At 39.5% G+C, this 19,459-nt stretch overlaps 1 protein-coding gene across 5 annotated transcripts in view; it reads left to right on the top strand.

Annotated features, from left to right (window-relative positions):
• The window catches only part of ODAD2 (outer dynein arm docking complex subunit 2), a 243,746-nt gene that overhangs the window by 92,795 nt on the left and 131,492 nt on the right, over window positions 1-19,459 (top strand). For all 5 annotated transcript variants that reach the window (XM_057544609.1, XM_057544607.1, XM_057544606.1 and 2 more), the window contains 3 exons: window positions 1,355-1,557; window positions 2,966-3,064; window positions 10,975-11,122. In XM_057544609.1, coding sequence (XP_057400592.1) covers window positions 1,355-1,557; window positions 2,966-3,064; window positions 10,975-11,122 — 450 coding nt within the window. The remainder of the gene's footprint in view (window positions 1-1,354; window positions 1,558-2,965; window positions 3,065-10,974; window positions 11,123-19,459) is intronic.

The raw sequence follows: 19,459 nt of genomic DNA, 5'->3' as shown, positions 1-19,459 counted from the left end.
CTTGGTCATTATATGTCTCTCTATCTCTGATAATATTATTTGTTTTGAAGTCCATTTTGTCTGATTTTAATGTTTTAAAATTCCTGCTTTTCTTGATTCCTGCTTTTCTTGATTATTGGTTTCATGGAATATTTTTCTCCAGCTTTTTACTTACAGTTTATTTATATCTTTACATATAAAATGGTTCCTTTTAGACCACAAATAATAGGGTTTTCCTTTTTCATCCACTCTGACGATTTCTTTTAATTGACATTTTAAAATCATTTTCATTTAATGTGCCTACTGATAGAGTTGAATTAAATTTACTATTTTGCTTGTTGCTTTTATTAGTCCCATTTGTTCTTTGTTCTTTTTCTCCTCTTTTTCTTCCCCCTTTGAATTAACTGAAGTTTTAGAAATGATTCCATTTTGTGTATGCAATTAGTTCATCAGTTATACTTTTTAAAAAACATCTCAATTGGGCTTATAATATATGTCTCTGATTTACCATGTCTGCCTTTGAACAGTATCATACAGTTTCACAGGTAGTCTAAGAGCCTTACAAGAGTGTGCTTCGAATGCCTCTCCCTGTGTTTGTACTATTGTTGTCATACATTTTACTTTGACATGCTATCAACCCCTTATCACAAAGACTCTTTTATATTTATTTTTACCATTTCTACATTCTTTTGTGTAGATCTGTGTTCTGTCTCGTATGAGATCCCTTCTGATTGAAGAGCTTCATGAACAATTTTTTTTAGCCTGGGTCTTCTGACAGTGAATTCTCTCAGCTTTTTTTCATCTGTGAAGTCTTTATTTTACCTTCATTTTCAAAAGATTTTTTTTTCTCTGTATAGAATTTTGGGTTGACAGGATATGGGTTTTTTTCCCTTTCATCACTTTAACTATATCACTCCCTTGTCTTGTGGATTGCATTGTCTCTGATGAGAAGTCTCTTTTAATTGTTACGTTTCTTCCTCTCTCTATAATGTGTCTTTTATTTCTGGCTACCTGCAAGATGGTCTCTTTATCCTTGGTCTCAGCAATTTGACTAAGATGTGTCCCAGTCTTTACAGGGTTTAAGTGTACTTTTTTCCTGGTGGTGGTGAGGAGCGAGTTGGTCCAGTCCCGCTGCTGTATCCGTGTGGGCTGCAGCAGGGCTGTGAGTTTAGGATCATACCATCACTGTCAGCCTAACTCCAATAGAGGCCCTGGTCTTGAAGTTGCCCAGATTCAATCTGTGTTGCTAAGCAACACAAGTTAGAGCATCTTGAGACTTCCTGTCCGAATTTATCGCCAGGGTTAATTTTCAGATAACATGAGATCATTCAGAAGTGATATCACTGAAAAAATATGCTCTTTTTTTTAATTACAGGAGGGTAGATTCAATGAAGAACAGCAAAAGGAAAAGGATCAGCCTAATGAGGCACCTGAGGAGGAAGCAGCCGCTTTACGTAAAGCTAGCACTGCTTCCCGCAGGAGTGCACTGGAGAAGAAGCAAATCAGTTTGGGAAGGAGTCAGATGACCAAGAGATTAGAGCCAAGTTTAAACTGGAAGACTACTGTTGATGCCGAAGAGTATGTAGACACTTACATGACGGGTTTTCTGATACATCCTTGCTAACCACAGGGTTGCCCAACTTTTCACATAACTTAGTTTCATCAGAGAAAACTACAGAGGAGATACTCACACCTTCCTCCATAATACAAGTTGGTTCCTTCCTGCCCTCTTCATGTTCCAGGCCAGAAAGATTGGACATCAGACAGCGTTTGTGTGCAGAGCACCACGGAGGGAGAGCCCAATTACTTTTATGTGGTCGATGAGTCAGGGCAAATAACACGTGAAAAAGATGATAAAACACATGGAGGAATCCCATGGGAAATGTAAACATTGTGGTAGGGACCTGATTAAGTAAGTGTTAGAAGAATTCCGATTTAAATTATGTGATTAAATGTACAGTTATGTGTAGTTAATTAGGGAAAACTTCATAGACGTGGTATCTTGTATATTAACAGAACTTTAAGCAAATACTATAAAGAAGGATAGAACCGCAAACATATGAATGGTCTGAGTAAAGTGGACACTGGTTTGATGAACGTCTGAAATATACAAGCCTAGTTCCATTTAGGACCCTCTGTAAATTGGTGCCAAAGCAAAGATTAAGGGCCAATGTTACCAACACGTAAGCAGTCAGAAGCACCTAGAGCACTTTTTAAAGTTTAGCAAATAGGTTACAAGTTACAGCCTATTTTTTTTCCATGTCATCCCCTTATTGGGTTAAGAACTGGGTCCCTGCTGGTCACATGGGTCCCTCACCTGCAGGGATTCTGAGAACCACAGGTGATTGTATTTTGGGCGCAAACTCAGAGAGCTGACGGAGAAGTCCTGTGGAAGGAGGAGACATGCTTGCTCCTCTGAGTCTCACTGATTTTGAGGTGTTTGACCTTTGTGGCTCTGTTTGAAAGAGTGAGTCTGAAAATGACAAATGTATGGGCTACTCCGTTAACGGGAAGGTGAATTATAAAATACTGCTTTTTGCATGTGCTTATTTTCTTCAATTAAGAATTCACTAAACAAGTAGTTAATGCAAACCCAGTACATGCCAAGGTGTAGACTAAGCTTGAGAATATCCAGAAAATCAGGCACAGGACCTGCTGCAATGTCAGGTGGGCCAGGTGGAAAAACAGGCAACTGTGAGCCAGGACAGACTGAAGGACCTTCCCAATGATGGCAGCCTATGAAGACCCGTTTCTAGCACAAAGAAATACTGGGCAAAGTGTTTCTCCGTTATATAAAATGCATGGCTGTGCTTGAAGGACAAAAGGGACCTCTCAGGTGTCAGATGAGACTGGAACTATAGTCATTCTCTGTGTTAGGAAAACACATCATTTGGATGCATGAAAATGATGGAATGTTTGTATACATTTCTATTTTAATTTCCTGTTAGTCAGCGTAAAGTAATTAATAAAATTAATATTTCTTTAGGAACAAAAGCTCACTAAGAGACACCCAAGAAGAAAAACATGGAGGAAGACTTGAAAAGTCCAGACCATCCGCTTCACCTGGAAGAGCACAGTTACTTCGGTGAGTTTCTGTTACCACGACCAGTTCTTTAAAGCCACCCCTGTGCAACAGGCTAGTTAATGCTGGTTAATGGTGTTTTACTTTCACGTTAGCGTCCTAAGATATCTATACTGACAGTGAGTAGGAGTGCTGTAAAAATGGTAATACAGGCTAGTTAATGCTGGTTAATGGTGTTTTACTTTCACGTTAGCGTCCTAAGATATCTATACTGACAGTGAGTAGGAGTGCTGTAAAAATGGTAATACAGGCTAGTTAATGCTGGTTAATGGTGTTTTACTTTCACGTTAGCGTCCTAAGATATCTATACTGACAGTGAGTAGGAGTGCTGTAAAAATGGTGATAGTGGATTTCTTTAAATATATTTGCAGAATATCCTTTTAATGTGGAGTTACTTTAATACAGTGATCTACTGGTATTAGTTAACTCTTTGTAAACGAATATATTTAATGCAAAAAGCAGTTAAACTAAGTGGTAGCAAACCGGGGCTCTTATCTGATCTCTGGCCTCTGAATAATCATGTCATAGCAAAATTGTCATCTTTCTGAGCCTTACTTTACTGGTCACTGATGGCTCTGCCAATTCTAAAGTGATAAATGTTATTTCTCTTTAAAACAGCCATTAATAGAAGGCCCACTAATAAGCTTCTTACCCAGTTTTCAGTTTGATGACAGAAGTGACATATCTGGGGAGAAGGTTCAGCCATTTTTACTCTAAGGTGGTGGTGGGAAGAAATGGCAGAAATTTCACATTTTAAATTTGCACACTTGGAATAAAACAAACTTTAAGACACTCTACAACATGTATGCCATTTGGGGGAGTTAGACATAATAAGCTATTAATTTTCTGACAACTTTTTAAAACTTTTTATTTTGAAATAATTGTAGATTCACAGAAAATTGTGGAGATAGTGCAGAGAGGTCCCATAGACCCTTCACCTAGCCTCTCCCAATGGTTAAATCCTACGTCCTACGTAACTGTGGTACAAGATCAAAACCAGGAGATTAACACTGGTACGATGTATAGGTATAGTTCAATGTCATTTTACCCTGTGCAGGTTTGTGTGGTGACCATGGCGACCAGGCTAGAGCACTGTTCACCCCGCACAGACGTCCCCCTGCTGCCCCATTATAGCCACAACCCCCGTCATTCCCACTTCCTAGCAACCATTCATCTATTTGCTATTTTCATAATTTTGTTATTTTGGACAGCCATATAAATAGATTCATACATTTTTTTATATTGACTTTTTTCCCAACACCATAATACCCTTGAGATCCACCTAAGTTGTTGCATGTACTAATAGTTTGTCCCTTGTAATTGCTGGGTGGCATTCCATTGTATGGCTATACCATGCAGTGGTAGTTTTTAAAATTATTCACGTATTAAGGCACCTTTTAGTTGTTTGCAGTTTCTGGCTATTAAAAATAAACTGCTATGAACAATCACATACAGGTTTTTGTATAGATGTAAGTTTTCATTGCTCTAGGGTAAATGCCCAGTTGCTGACATATATAGTAATCGTGTGTTTAGCTTTTTTAAGAAACCGCCTACCTTGTCCAGACTGGCTGCACCATTCTATGTTCCCACCAGTGACGTATGAGAGACTCAGTCTCCCCTCGTCCTCGCCAGCGTTTGGTATTGTTGCGTGTTGTATCTCAGCTGTTCTGGAAGCTGTGTAGTGATAACTCGCCGTGGTCTTAGCATTTCCCTAATGGCTCGTGATGTTAATGTCTTGTCACGAGCTTATTGCCGTCCCTTTACGCTCATCAGTGAAATGTCTCTTTATGTCTTTTGCTCATTTTCTAGTTGAATCATTTGTTTTTTGAATGTTGAGGTTTGAGAGTTCTTTATCTATCCAGGATATCCTTGGTTATATATGTCGTCTGCAAATATTTTCTCCCTTTCTGTAACTTGTCTTTTCATCCTCTTAATAGGGCCTCTCAGAGAACAATTTTTAGTTTTGATGAAGTCTGATTTATCAATTTTTTCTGTTACGGATTGTGCCTTTGATGTCATGAAGCCCTTGGTCCTGAAGATTATCTCCAATGTTTTCTTCCTAGAAGTTTAATAATTCTACATTTTATATTAAAAACTGGGATCCATTTTGAGTTAATTTTATATAAAGTATGAGACCTAGGTCAAGATTCATTTTTTTTTTAACCTATTGGTGTTCAGTTTCTCTAGCACCATTTGATGAAAAGGCTATCTTTCCACCTTTGACTTGCTTTTTCACCTTAATCAAAAATCAGGTGGGTGTACTCGTGTGGGGCTATTTCTGGGTCTTTATTCTGTGCAGCTGACTTTTATGTCCAGCCCTTTGCCAACACCATACATTCTTGATTACTGTAGCTCTATAGTAAATCTTGAAATCTGGTAAAGTGATTCCTCTCACTTCATTATTTTTCTTCCCAAAATCGTTTTGACCTATTCTAGCTTTTTTCCTTTCCACATAAATTTTAGAATGACCTTGCTATATCTACCAGAAAAAACTTACTGAAGATTTTGATAGAAATTGCATTAAAACTCTGTATCAATTTTGAGAAAATTGATATCTTTACTATGTAGACTCTGCCAATCCATGAACACTGTATGCCTATTTATTTAAGCCTTTGATTTCTTTCACCAGCAGTTTGTAATAGTTTTCAGCATATAAGTCCTGTACGTGTTTTGTTAGATTTACATCTAGAAGTAGAAACGCCAGTACTATGTTGACTATCAGTGATCAAAGTCCTTGCTTTTTCTCAATCTTAGGAGGAAAGCATTCAGTCTTTCACCAGAAAGTATGATGATAGTTTTTGTACAGATATTGGTTTTTTTTTTAACATCTTTATTGGAGTATAATTGCTTTACAATCGTGTATTAGTTTCTGCTTTATAACAAAGTGAATCAGTTATACATATACATATGTTCCCATATCTCTTCCCTTTTGCATCTCCCTCCCTCCCACCCTCCCTATCCCACCCCTCTAGGTGGTCACAAAGCACCGAGCTGATCTCCCTTTGCTATGCGGCTGCTTCCCACTAGCTATCTATTTTACGTTTAGTAGTGTATATATGTCCATGCCACTCTCTCACTTTGTCACAGCTTCGCCTTCCCCCTCCCCATGTCCTCAAGTCCATTCTCTAGTAGGTCTGTGTCTTTATTCCTGTCTTGCCACTAGGTTCTTCATGACCTTTTTTTTTTTCCCTTAGATTCCATATATATGTGTTAGCATACTGTATTTGTTTTTCTCTTTCTGACTTACTTCACTCTGTATGACAGACTCTAACTCCATCCACCTCACTACAAATAACTCAATTTTGTTTCTTTTTATGGCTGAGTAATATTCCATTGTATATATGTACCACATCTTCTTTATCCATTCATCCGATGATGGACACTTTGGTTGCTTCCATGTCCTGGCTATTGTAAATAGAGCTGCAATGAACAGTGTGGTACATGACTCTTCTTGAATTATGGTTTTCTCAGGGTATATGCCCAGTAGTGGGATTGCTGGGTCCTATGGTAGTTCTATTTTTAGTTTTTTAAGGAACCTCCATATTCTTCTCCATAGTGGCTGTATCAACTTACATTCCCACCAGCAGTGCAAGAGTGCTCCCTTTTCTCCACACCCTCTCCAGCATTTATTGTTTCTAGATTTTTTGATGATGGCCATTCTGACCGGTGTGAGATGATATCTCATTGTAGTTTTGGTTTACATTTCTCTAATGATTAATGATGTTGAGCATTCTTTCATGTGTTTGTTGGCAATCTGTATATCTTCTTTGGAGAAATGTCTGTTTAGGTCTTCTGCCCATTTTTGGATTGGGTTGTTTGTTTTTTTGTTATTGAGCTGCATGAGCTGCTTGTAAATTTTGGATATTAATCCTTTGTCAGTTGCTTCATTTGCAAATATTTTCTCCCATTCTGAGGGTTGTCTTCTGGTCTTGTTTATGGTTTCCTTTGCTGTGCAAAAGCTTTTAGGTTTCATTAGGTCCCATTTGTTTATTTTTGGTTTTATTTCCATTTCTCTAGGAGGTGGGTCAAAAAGGATCTTGCTGTGATTTATGTCATAGAGTGTTCTGCCTATGTTTTCCTCTAAGAGTTTGATAGTGTCTGGCCTTACATTTAGGTCTTTAATCCATTTTGAGTTTATTTTTGTATATGGTGTTAGGGAGTGTTCTAATTTCATACTTTTACATGTACCTGTCCAGTTCTCCCAGCACCACTTATTGAAGAGGCTGTCTTTTCTCCACTGTATATGCTTGCCTCCTTTATGAAAGATAAGGTGACCATATGTGCGTGGGTTTATCTCTGGGCTTTCTCTCCTGTTCCATTGATCTATATTTCTGTTTTTATGCCAGTACCATACTGTCTTGATTACTGTAGCTTTGTAGTATAGTCTGAAGTCAGGGAACCTGATTCCTCCATCTCCATTTTTCTTTCTCAAGATTGCTTTTGCTATTCGGGGTCTTTTGTGTTTCCATACAAATTGTGAAATTTTTTGTTCTAGTTCTGTGAAAAATACCATTGGTAGTTTGATAGGGATTGCATTGAATCTGTAGATTGCTTTGGGTAGTAGAGTCATTTTCACATTGTTGATTCTTCCCATCCAAGAACATGGTATATCTCTCCATCATTTGTATTATCTTTAATTTCTTTCATCAGTGTCTTATAATTTTCTGCATATAGGTCTTTTGTCTCCTTGGGTAGGTTTATTCCTAGATATTTTATTCTTTTTGTTGCAATGGTAAATGGGAGTGTTTTCTTAATTTCACTTTCAGATTTTTCATCATTAGTGTATAGGAATGCAAGAGATTTCTGTGCATTAATTTTGTATCCTGCTACTTTACTAAATTCATTGATTAGCTCTAGTAGTTTTCTGGTAGCATCTTTAGGATTCTCTATGTATAGTATCATGTCATCTGCAAACAGTGACAGCTTTACTTCTTCTTTTCCGATTTGGATTCCTTTTATTTCTTTTTCTTCTCTGATTGCTGTGGCTAAAACTTCCAAAACTATGTTGAATAATAGTGGTGAGAGTGGGCAACCTTGTCTTGTTCCTGACCTTGGAAATGGTTTCAGTTTTTCACCATTGAGGACAATATTGGCTGTGGGTTTGTCATATATGGCCTTTATTATGTTGAGGAAAGTTCCCTCTATGCCTGCTTTCTGCAGGGCTTTTATCATAAATAGGTGTTGAATTTTGTCGAAAGCTTTCTCTGCATCTATTGAGATGATCATATGGTTTTTCTCCTTCAATTTGTTAATATGGTGTATCACGTTCATTGATTTGCATATTTTGAAGAATCCTTGCATTCCTGGAATAAACCCCACTTGATCATGGTGTATGATCCTTTTAGTGTGCTGTTGGATTCTCTTTGCTAGCCCGGTCATGTCATTTTTCTTCTTTAGGCTGTTACTGTGGTGGATTACAATGGCTGATTTTTGAATACTGAATCAGCCTTGCATTCCTGGAATAAACCCCACTTGGTCATGGTGGGCTCATTCTTTTTATATATAGCTGAATTGTGTGTGCTTAATAGTATGTTAAGAATATTTGCATCTATACTCATGAGGGATATTCAATAACAGTGTTTTGTTTTTGTTTGCACTTTGGTTTTGATATCAGGCTTCATAAAATGAGTTCCCTTCTCATCTGTTTTCTAGAAGAGATTGTATAAAATTGGTGTTAGTACTTCTATGCCTGTTAAAATTCTCCAGTGAAATCATCTGGAACTGTAGACTTTTGCTTTGAGTTTTTAAATTATGAATTAATTCTATTAATAGTTGTAGTGCTGTTCAAATTACGTGCTTCATATTGGTTAAGTTACGGTAGTTTGTACCTTTAAAGGAGTTGGTCCGTTTTATCTAAATCGTCAAAATAATGTTCAGTTGTTTATAGTTTTCTCATATTATCCTTTTGTTGTCAGCAGGATCTGTAGTGATATGCTACGTTTCATTCATTTCTGGTACTGGAAATTTGTCTTCTATTTTTTTGTCAGTCTTGCTAGAGCTTTGTCAGTTTTATTATCTTTTCAACAAGCAGTTTTTTGTTTTTCTAGATTTTTCAAGTTATTTTTCTGTTTTCAATTTTATTGATTTCTTCTCTTTATTATTTCCTTTTCTCTGTTTTCTTTGGGTTTGCTTTGCTCTTCTTTTTCTAGTTTCTTTAGATGTGAGTTTAGGTGACTGAATTGAGACTTCTCTTTTCTCATGTCGGCCTTTAGTGTCATGTCGTGCCCTTTCTGCATTGCTTTAGCTATGTACAAAAACAACTGATATATCTTTGTGTGTGTATGTATGTGTGTGGCTTTTTTCAGTTTTATTGAGATATAATTGACATACAGCTCTGTATAAGCTTATGGTGCACCCTATGACTTGACATGCGTGTATTGTGAAAAGACTACAGTAGGCTCAGTTAATTTACATCCCCTTATGTAGTTGCAAATAACTCTGTTTCTTGTGATGAGGACCCTCAGACTTACTCTCTAAGCGACTTTCAGATACACCACACAGCAGTGTTCGCGTAGTCATGTCGTCGAACACCACATCCCCAGCACTTATTCGTCAGATACCTGTGTGTAGCGTTTGACCACCTTCCCCCAATTTCCCTCCCTCCACCTCTGGTAACCACAAGTCTGATTTCTATGAGTTTGGTTGTTGTTTTGTTTTTGTTTTCTATTTTTAGATTCCACGTATAAATGAAATCATACAGTATTTGTCTTTCTCTGACTGATTTCACTTAGCATAATACCCTCCAGGTCCACCCAGGTTGTCACCAATGGCAGGATTTCCTTCTATTTTTATGACTAATATTCCATTGTATGTATGTATCACGTCTTCTTTATCCATTCATCTGTCCATGGACACTTAGCTTGCTTCCATGTCTTGGCTATTGTAAATAATGCTGCAGTGAACATTGGGGTTTACTTCATTTTTAGGTAGACCCGATCTACCAGATTTTCCTCTTTAACCAACGCAGGTTTCCTGGCATCTTTTGGATAAAACTGAAACTCAGCTCCAGGCACTTCAGTTCAGGATTTCCCCCCACTGTGGCCCAGAGAGCACGGTTGCACCATTCTGCACTTTTGAAAGTACAAGAATTGGAGCTCTCTGTGCTGAAAAACCTTTGAGAAATTAAGAGAATGGTAGAACCTTAAAAATAATGAAACTTGACAATTACCCACCCTCCTACTATGCTTCCAAACGGAAAAGACTAGGAAAGAGTTTTATGGAAGAGAACACCTGGGGGGATGGAGAGAGAAAAGGAGGGAGAGAAAGAAGGTAGATAAGGATGAATTCACTATGTTCCCAAGGGCTTGAGTGAACTAGTCTGTGTCTGTGACCTTGATGTCAAGTTAGAAGCCTCTAGAGCAGTGAGGAATAATGTGAACTCTCTTTGGTAAGGGAACAAATGCCTTCCCTTTGGGGCGCTGGCAGCACTGCCCAACTGAACTTTCTGCAGGAATAGAAATGGTTTATTTCCGAGCTGTCCTGTACGGTAGCCACTAGCTACCTTTGATTATTGAGCACTTGCAATGTGGCCAGTGTGACTGAAGAACTGAATTTTTAATTGTATTCAATTTTAAGTAAGTAAATAAAAGAAATGTAAATATAAATAACCACATGTTAAGTTATTTAACTGCTATGACGAGTTGCAGTCTTCGATCATTTACCTAATACCCTTGCCATTTCTTGCTATGTTCTTTATTATTATTGCACCCATTGCAGTAATACTGAAATGTATCTGCTACAGAGACGTGTTTACTCACCTCCTCATATAGATATTAACAAAGATCTTCCAGAACTCAGAAGGTGTTGGTACCTTATCTATTGCTTATGTACATGTTGCTGAAATAGCAACATTATAACCATGCCCATACTGTAGCATAAACATACTTATTATACGTTGTTGTTGTTGTTCTTAGTAAGAGTGCTGAAAAGATTGAGGAAATTATTAGTGAGAGCTCCTCAGAGAGTGAGGAAGATGAAGAACCACCTGACCATCTTCAGGAAGCAAATGCAGATTTGCCATCAGAATACTGGCAAATTCAGAAGCTGGTGAAATATTTGAAGGTGAGAGAGAAACCTTTTGCACTATGTTTGCAATGTTTATTTAAAATTTTTTCCTAAAAATGTATGTTCTGCTTCCAAGTTGACTATGTATTTCTTTCAAGTAAGGGTAGTAAGTATCCCTGTTACTACTTAAGTGTGCACAGGGGAAGGTCCTATTACCCTGAGGATAGTGAGGTTCGTCCTCATGGAGCAGCTGGGCTGCCAGGTACCAGCCCTCTCCCCTAGCTGGGGAGCGGGCAGCGGGCCATGGCAACCGTCAGATACTGTGACTTGCCACCATTTCATGATCTGCAGTATGATGCAGTGGAAAGAGCAAGGAGTCTTGAAGTTGGACTTAGACTAAATTCTGGGTTGTGTCACTTACTAGCAATGTGACTGTTGAAAAGTTACGGTTTTGAGCCTTAATTTTCCCAACCCGTGGAGTGAAATTAGTAATACCCACTATAGGATTATTTTAAAGACTGAGAAAACACATTTGAAACATGTGGTGTGGTGTCTGATACATTGCAGGTGCTTAAAATATGTATTTGTCCATTTCCATTACTCTCAAGTAATATCCCATGTGTGAAAACATTTTATAATAATAAATAAATAAATGGCCCACATAACAGTGTATCAATATCTAAGTCCTTGAATGTGGGGTGGGGCAAGGAAACTGATTTACCCAAGCCCAGATTAATATTCATTTCTGATATTGGATAGTGGATATTGATAAATGGCGAGGCCGGGTCTAAAGCGATAGCCCAGAAGTACTTGTGAAAACAACATTTTGACTTACCTCATCTTGTCCTCCTGCATTTGCTAAGCTTTGCATAGTTAAAGATATTTATGTGACTCCTAAATTGCTAAAGGGTACTTTTCCTGTGCCTTTGAGCTCATCCCAAGCTGACAGGTGAACTAGCCTATATGCACATTTTGGTGAATTCAACAAAGGCCCTCTGCATGAACAGTCTGGTAGGTGTAAGTAAGCCAAGAAAGTTTTTCCTAAAAGAAAAATGTGCCCGCTTGCCTGTTGGACACAGTCTCAGCGGCAACTCTCAGCACTTCTCAGAAAAAGTTTTTTGTTTTCCTGAATCCTGAATCCCAAAAAAATTAGTCAAGAAATTGGGAAAATGGGAAATGGGAAGTTAGTATTAAAATATGACAAATGAAATTTAATAATCTTCCTGAAGACATTACTGGTTCAGAGAAATCTACTGACATCATGGAGAGCAAGACCAGTTGATTATCTCGGTAATCATTCCACAGTTTACGTGGGTATCAAATCAGCACATTGTACACATCAGATACAATTATATTTGCCAGTTATGCCTCAATAAAGTTTTAAAAAAAAGAAAATTCTGGCAGCAGAATCAAAGGTGAAGGTAGACATTTCCAGGCATCAGGGCAGGAACCAGGAAGAGTGAAGTGGTCACAGCCCAGGCGGTCAGCCTCGCTTGTAGCTGCTGCCGTGCTCTAAATAATGTGTATGTGCAAGTCATTCTTGCCAACATAAATGATCCGCTAATATGCATCATATACGTTATACAAGTCCTATTAGTGGTGTTCTAGAAATAACAAATTTGTAAAGCAAAGTAAGTCGTTAAATTTGAAATTTTGACCTGTGATTCTCTGTAGCCTTGGTGAGCTTGCTAGGAGATCTGAATGGTACGTCATTTGGATGTACCCGGGCATTGTTTTGTGTTTGAATATTCACTATATTTTATATATTATGTATTACAATTTGTTCTTTCCAAGTAATTTAACATAAGAAATGCAAAGAGAGGAAGATGTGAATGTGGGTTGTGCAACACTGCATCATGAGCCCAGAAAGTGATCTGAAATCTGAATTAGCAGAAACAACATAGATCTCAATGGCCCAACCAGAATCAGGGCAGGCAGATAAAATATTTCCATCATTAAAAAAGGAAATGAGCATATATGATGCAAACCCTAACGCCTAAGTTGGCTATGCTTTTGGAAGCCTGTCAACAATTTGACCAATGTCAATACAAAATGAAAGAAAAATGTTTTAACATCTGGCATATTTGTCCTGAAACAAAAATCAAGACTATTGGATAGGACAATTAATGCTTTGTATATTTTAAAATTGTATTTTAAAAATATCTTATAAATTATAAATATTTTAATGTCATCTTTCAATTTTTAAAATGGCTTTTATTTAGCATTTATTTTGTGTTAATGTTCTCCTAATGTTTTCTGTTACCAGATAACAGGTGGAGATCATTTTTACATGTTATTGCAATATATAGATTTTTTTACAGAAAACCTCTGAAATTTTTAGCATCTCTATCATAAATAAATGATCCCTTGTTTATTATGGAAATAATTTACTGTTATGGTCATCATTATTATTTAGTAACATGTAAATAAAATTTAGGAACAAATATGAAATAACATGGTTTCAGGAATTCCTGACAATTTCTGGGAATTCCAGTTTCTCATTCCGGAATCTGGAAGATTCGTATCTGCCAGAATTTGGAAACACTCGTGTGGAGCATAGGCTGGCGTTCCATCCCCATGATCCTGTCCTGGCCTTGGCGGGGGTCTTTGGGCACAAACCCGCCAGTCAGCACAGCGGCCAGCCCAGCACACACGGCAGCAGTGTCCAGACTCAGGAGACCCGCCTGTCCTTTCCCGAGCCGCAGGGCTGCCCGTAGCCTCTACTCATGAAGAAAGTGTCCTCTGGGGAAAAACTGGCAGCAGAGATCTCTGCCAGCCAGCACTTGAGCCAGACAGGCACTGGGGCTCGGACATGGCCTCTGGAAGAAGGTTTGGAAGAGCCCTGGTGTTTATGCAAAGAATTTTGGTCTATTAACTTTATTTCATTAGTAAAAGGAAATAAAGAGTCAAAGGGGGCAGAAGCATCAGCCAGGCCAGGAGGCAGAATAATGGAGCAGTTAGAGGCATGACCTTCAATGTCAGAAAGACTTCAGCTGAGTCGGGTTTCTGCCACGCAGTGACTCAGCGGCCTTGGGGTGCTGGCGGACCTCTGTAAGCTTTGGTTTCCTCATGGGTCAAGATGGCAAAATAAAAGTGCCTGCATTTAGGATTATTATGAATATTAAATGAAACCTGACACACATAAGTGCTTTAGCACCAGGGGCTCAGCACCTGTTGGCAATGGTAATTGTTTCTGTTGCATACTGTTATTATAGACAGCGTAAGGCGGGGGAGTCTTTACCACACGCACAGGTGGTCCTCAGCTTTTGCTTTAAGGTTCTAGCAACCAGTAAAAGGCAGAAAGACAGTGAGTTAATACAGTGAGGGACTTTTTCCACCATAAGGTAAAAACAGCCCGCTTGCCAGTGAGTGTAACTGATCCTGGTGCCAAGAGCAGAAAGAATTTCCTCCCCGAGGACTTAATGGGGCAGACAGTGGGTAGGTGGTGCGAAGCATTCTCCACAGTACCCTCCCCGTGAACACGGCTAAGTGTGTCTCGTGGTGGTCTCATTATTGAATCACGGCCTTGCGTTTTTCAGCTATTTAGGATAAATCCATATAATGGTGGGTCAAAAAGGGATGCACTGGTGCTGTCCTGGAACAGCTGAGGAAAGCCTGTATTGATGAAGTGCTACTCAAGCTTGCACAAGTTACCCATCAGTAAATCGTGTGCAAATGTGATACTTTTGGCCAGACAGTAAATTGCTTGGAATTATTATAGTTCCCACAGGTAAATATTCTTAACATAGCCAATAAAAGAAAAAGTATATCTACCGATGATTTCAGGATTTTCAACACAGATAAATGTTTTTCTGTGGAGACACAAAAGGATATGAAAAGTCTATGAAATGCAAAATTGAATGTCTCTAGGTAATCTCAAAATAATACACCTGACGTTGTAATTTACAAAATTATGCCTTAAATGTAGATTTCAACCAGCAGAGGAACGTTCACGTTGACCTGAATCTCCACTTACCATTTTCCAAGTGCAGCAATGTCTGTGATTGTTGAAAAATTTTGATGCGTTCATTAATACCCAAACAAGTTGATGAATGACCCAGCTTAGTATTTATCCAGCGCTATGAGCTCAGGTCTTGGCATACCATAAAGGGACTTAGTCTTCAATTATTTGGCTTTGACATGCGTTCATTTCAACTTGCAAGTTTTGCATCTGTATATATGCTTTTAATCTGGAGTTTTAGGACACAATTTAATTTTTAAACTAATGGATACTCTGCATTTTTACTCACCAACCTTCCAACCTCTGTTTCCCTGCACAGCCGATGACTCTGTACCCTAATTCTGAATGAAGTAGTAAACTCCTTATTCCGCTGCCTTCTGCGCTTACCTTCTGCTACTTTTCACAGTACAGCTTGTCTGTCTTATCAGCTGCTCCTTGAGTGGAGAGACCGTACTAAACTCATTCCTGTGTCTTGCAGGGTGTCTTGCTAGTAAACAGGACTGTCCATCCTCTGCTCAGGAGGGACGGTGACAGAACAAGGCTCCCGAGGGGCCAGGCTGTCCTTCACTCTCAGGTCCTTCAGAACAGCTTTTCCTGCCTCTGAGCCTGAGTCGTTCTGTTCCCTCTGCTGTTGATGTCTTTCCCCACCTTCTCCTCCTCCCCTTTCTCCCCTTTCCCCTGCCCCCCTTCTCCTTGTAGACATACTGTTTCCTTGCTGCATTTGCCTGCTTTCTGTGGATATTATTTTCTCCCCTGTCCATGGTTGCTTCAGAATCTTGCAATGAAAATATTTTGCTTTGTATCCATCCCAGCGATTGGGTGAGACAGTTGTTAAGGCGTGCACCCCACACTAATACTGTGAGTCTCTCTAAAAACACAGTAAGTTTCACTCACTTCTAAATCAGAAATGTATAGAACCCCTTTGTGAAATAGGAGGAGAGTTGGAGGATTTTTTGTTGTTTGGAAATGGTGGATTTCTTCATCACAAGTATTCTAATATTATTATTAATGTAAATAGGTACTCTTTAGTGACACGAGATAAAATGTTGAAAGGTCATAATTATAAGTAGATCTGCACTTCATGCACCTTAGTGTAAGTACCCTTAAACTGAAGAATGAATCTCTGGACCCATAGTTGAAAGCCTGCGGGAATCCATTTCTATGTGGGTTGAAGGTAGATTGCGTATGGAATTTAACACTATAGGATCAGGAAATCCAAGAGAAAATTGAGGAGACTAGAAAATGGTTGGTGAGCTTTTAGGCAGTTTGAAGGGATCTCAGAGGCTGGGTCTAGAATCATGCTTTATCTCCCCTCTAGGCATTTCTTAGGGCTGTTACTTGAGGATAAGCTATCTGCACCGGCGGCTCCAGGCTCAGCTGGGATAATGTTAATCGTTCGGCTGGGCTTATTCCTGAGTACTTGCTGCAGTAATGGAGGAATCCAGGGTTCATCCCCGGGGCCACTTCCCCAGGTGTACCTCCTCCTCACCTGGGGAAGCAGGAAGATGAAAGCATTCATTTAGAAAGCTGAGTTCAGCAGCAGGTGGTTTGCAAAATGAATCCCAGTGAGAAGACCAGAAGCCAGTGACGTGTTGCCCTGATAGAGTGTGTTGGGGACTTGGAATAGGGCAGTGTCCTTGGGAGCAGCCAAGAAATGGCCAAGAGAGAAGGCCAGCCAGTTTGTGAGGGGGGTCTGGTTTGGGGCAGCTTAAGTGTGAAGACAGTGAAATGTCCAAATAGAAAGGCCTGTACAATAGTTGGAAATAAAGGATGGAAGCTCCAATTATTCATTAGAAATGGGGCTACCATTTTGGGACCCAGAGGAATGAAAGGCTTAGGAAGGAGTGTGGAGCAGGTGGGCATGTTTGTGGTTTTTTTAATTCATGATTGAACGTGACCTCTGAAAAGCTCATCAGAAAGTAGCTGTCTCTCCCTTGAGCTAGCACATACAACTAAGGCAGTGTTTATGGATCAAAATATTTATGTTAAATGGGCAGTCTTTCTTTAAATATTAGTTTGCCATCTTATAAGTAGGTTGCTTCATTCGCTTTTTTTTTTTTTAATCTTAAAGAAAGTAACATCTTATTTGGTAATTTTATGCAACCAGTTAGTGGATTAAAAAGATTAATTGAAGGAAGATAAATAGTTAGGAAAGTTTGAAGCAAAAAGAGAAAAACGTTTACTTTTAAAGTAATTTTCCCTCCAACTGAATGTTCCTACACGCTAACACTGGGAAGGCCAGGTATGAAGACTGGGGAAAGATGGGCTTTTTAATGTAAGTTCAGAAACGTGGTATCAGCCTGGAGTATGATACTGGGGCAAACTTTGTTTTCAAGTTCTAGAGGGGTGATGATGTTATCTGAACCCAGGTCCGTCAGTGGAGAGTGGCTGGCGTGGACTGCTGGGTGACAGCTTATGGTCACGGTGGCAGGGGCCTCACATATTAATCCTCTCCCCCCGTCCACAATGTGTTGGTGAGGGGTGCTGCCTCACCGATTTATACTGTGTGATCCAACCTGTGTTGATTTCACCTTTCACGGGAGCCAGGGATCTTGCTATTTCTTCTTCTGTTACGTATCCACACACTCAGAATTCTCAGGCCGTGAGAAGCGAAGGTGCTTGCTGGTGCCCGCAGCTCAGCAGTGACAGGGCTCTGCTTCAGAGTGACGTCTAGAGGAGAGTCACCTCAGGAATCCCTGGAGGCTTCTGAAGAGACTTTCCAGGCTCCCTTCCTGGAACGTTCTGGATTTCCTCTCTGGGGGGGCAGTCTTGGCAAAGACATTTTCAGACTTGAAAACCTTTGTTAAAGACTGCTTTTGTGGGGCTCGGTTCCTTCGTGATCTTCCACGAACTGATGAAAACACACACACACACACACACACACACACACACACATACATGCACACACGCACACGACCTTAATTGGTTAAGGGGTTCTTCTAAGTGGTAATTGGGAGTTATATGGTTTTTCATCAGAGGAATTTGATGTACTTCGCAATCAACTACAGTTAATTAATTGCTTTCCCATTACTTGGGTTTGGGGTATGGAGTGGCAGGTAGTGTGATCCCTGTTTCGTTGGTGGAAAAGCTGAGAAATACTTCGCTCCAGGCCACACAGAAGGTGGCTGTGAGCCGGGAAGGCGTCCAGGGGCCTCTGCTTATTGCTCGTTGCCTGGTTATTCTGTCCCTCTGTCCAGAAATTCAGGGCCCAGGGGGCCTGAAGGCCTCACTGTTGAACATTCCTATTTTCTCTGCTGTTTGAGTCAGAGGCTAGTTACACATGGAGCACTTCTTCACAAAGGAATTCAGCGTTCAGTTTTGGGAGGCAGTAGCAGAGTGCACTAGGTGTTTACTTAAAGAGATGGAGAAGAATGTGATAGTGCAGTGTTATTATTGTTAAGAAGAATCTTTCAAAAATGGAAAACAATGGTTACTGCTTATGCAGCCAGATGAACTCCAGTAGTTAAGAAAAATTAGAACCACTTTCCTGAGAAACAACCTTTAAGTTAATACATATGTTGTTACACTGATGTAGTTAATTTTAAAAATAGTCTCTAAGACTAAAAGAGTTGGAGGACTTTTGTACTGAAAAAAAATTACCTGTTACTAATCAGAAGATATTTAAGTTCCATCTTCTAATGAAATTTCTACTCAAGTAGAGTCTGCACTTACATTTTCTTTTTTTTTTTAAAATTATTTATTTATTTATTTATTTTTGGCTGTGTTGGGTCTTCGTTTCTGTGCGAGGGCTTTTTCTAGTTGCGGCAAGCGGGGGCCTCTCTTCATCGCGGTGCGCGGGCCTCTCACTATCGCGGCCTCTCTCGTTGCGGAGCACAGGCTCCAGACGCGCAGGCTCAGTAGTTGTGGCTCACGGGCCCAGTTGCTCCGCGGCATGTGGGATCTTCCCAGACCAGGGCTCAAACCCGTGTCCCCTGCATTGGCAGGCAGATTCTCAACCACTGCACCACCAGGGAAGCCCCTTACATTTTCTTAAATAAGAATTTTACTTATTCAGATGTGTGTGACTTGTATGTTTATAATGCCCACTAAGAAAGGATTAGTCCTCTTTGATTTTTATTACAGAGGAGATGGTGGGAGTGATGGAGGGCCTCATCTCCAAAGGGGAATCCATGCTCTACAAATACAACAGTAACTTGTTTTCAGTTCTGAGCTTTAAACTAGCTTTGCCTCTTGGCTATCATAAATAAAGAGAAGTAGAGAAAAAGCAAAGATAATTAGATGATTATGATACATACACTATTGAATCGTAACAGTGTATACCTCCCCTAGCCAGCATTATACGACCACATCAGCTTAACTACTGAAAAATGACAATATGAAAAATCTCTAGGAAGGGCTCTTAAGCTTTAACTCCATTCACTTCTTCATGGACACATACTATTAACTAGTCCAGTTAGAGCATAATTAGTGCC

This window comes from Balaenoptera acutorostrata, chromosome 3, assembly GCF_949987535.1.
Source record: "Balaenoptera acutorostrata chromosome 3, mBalAcu1.1, whole genome shotgun sequence".
In the NCBI taxonomy this organism is placed as follows: Eukaryota; Metazoa; Chordata; class Mammalia; order Artiodactyla; family Balaenopteridae; genus Balaenoptera; species Balaenoptera acutorostrata.
Note: the sequence above shows the minus strand (reverse complement) of the source record. Positions and strands in the feature narration are given on the sequence as shown.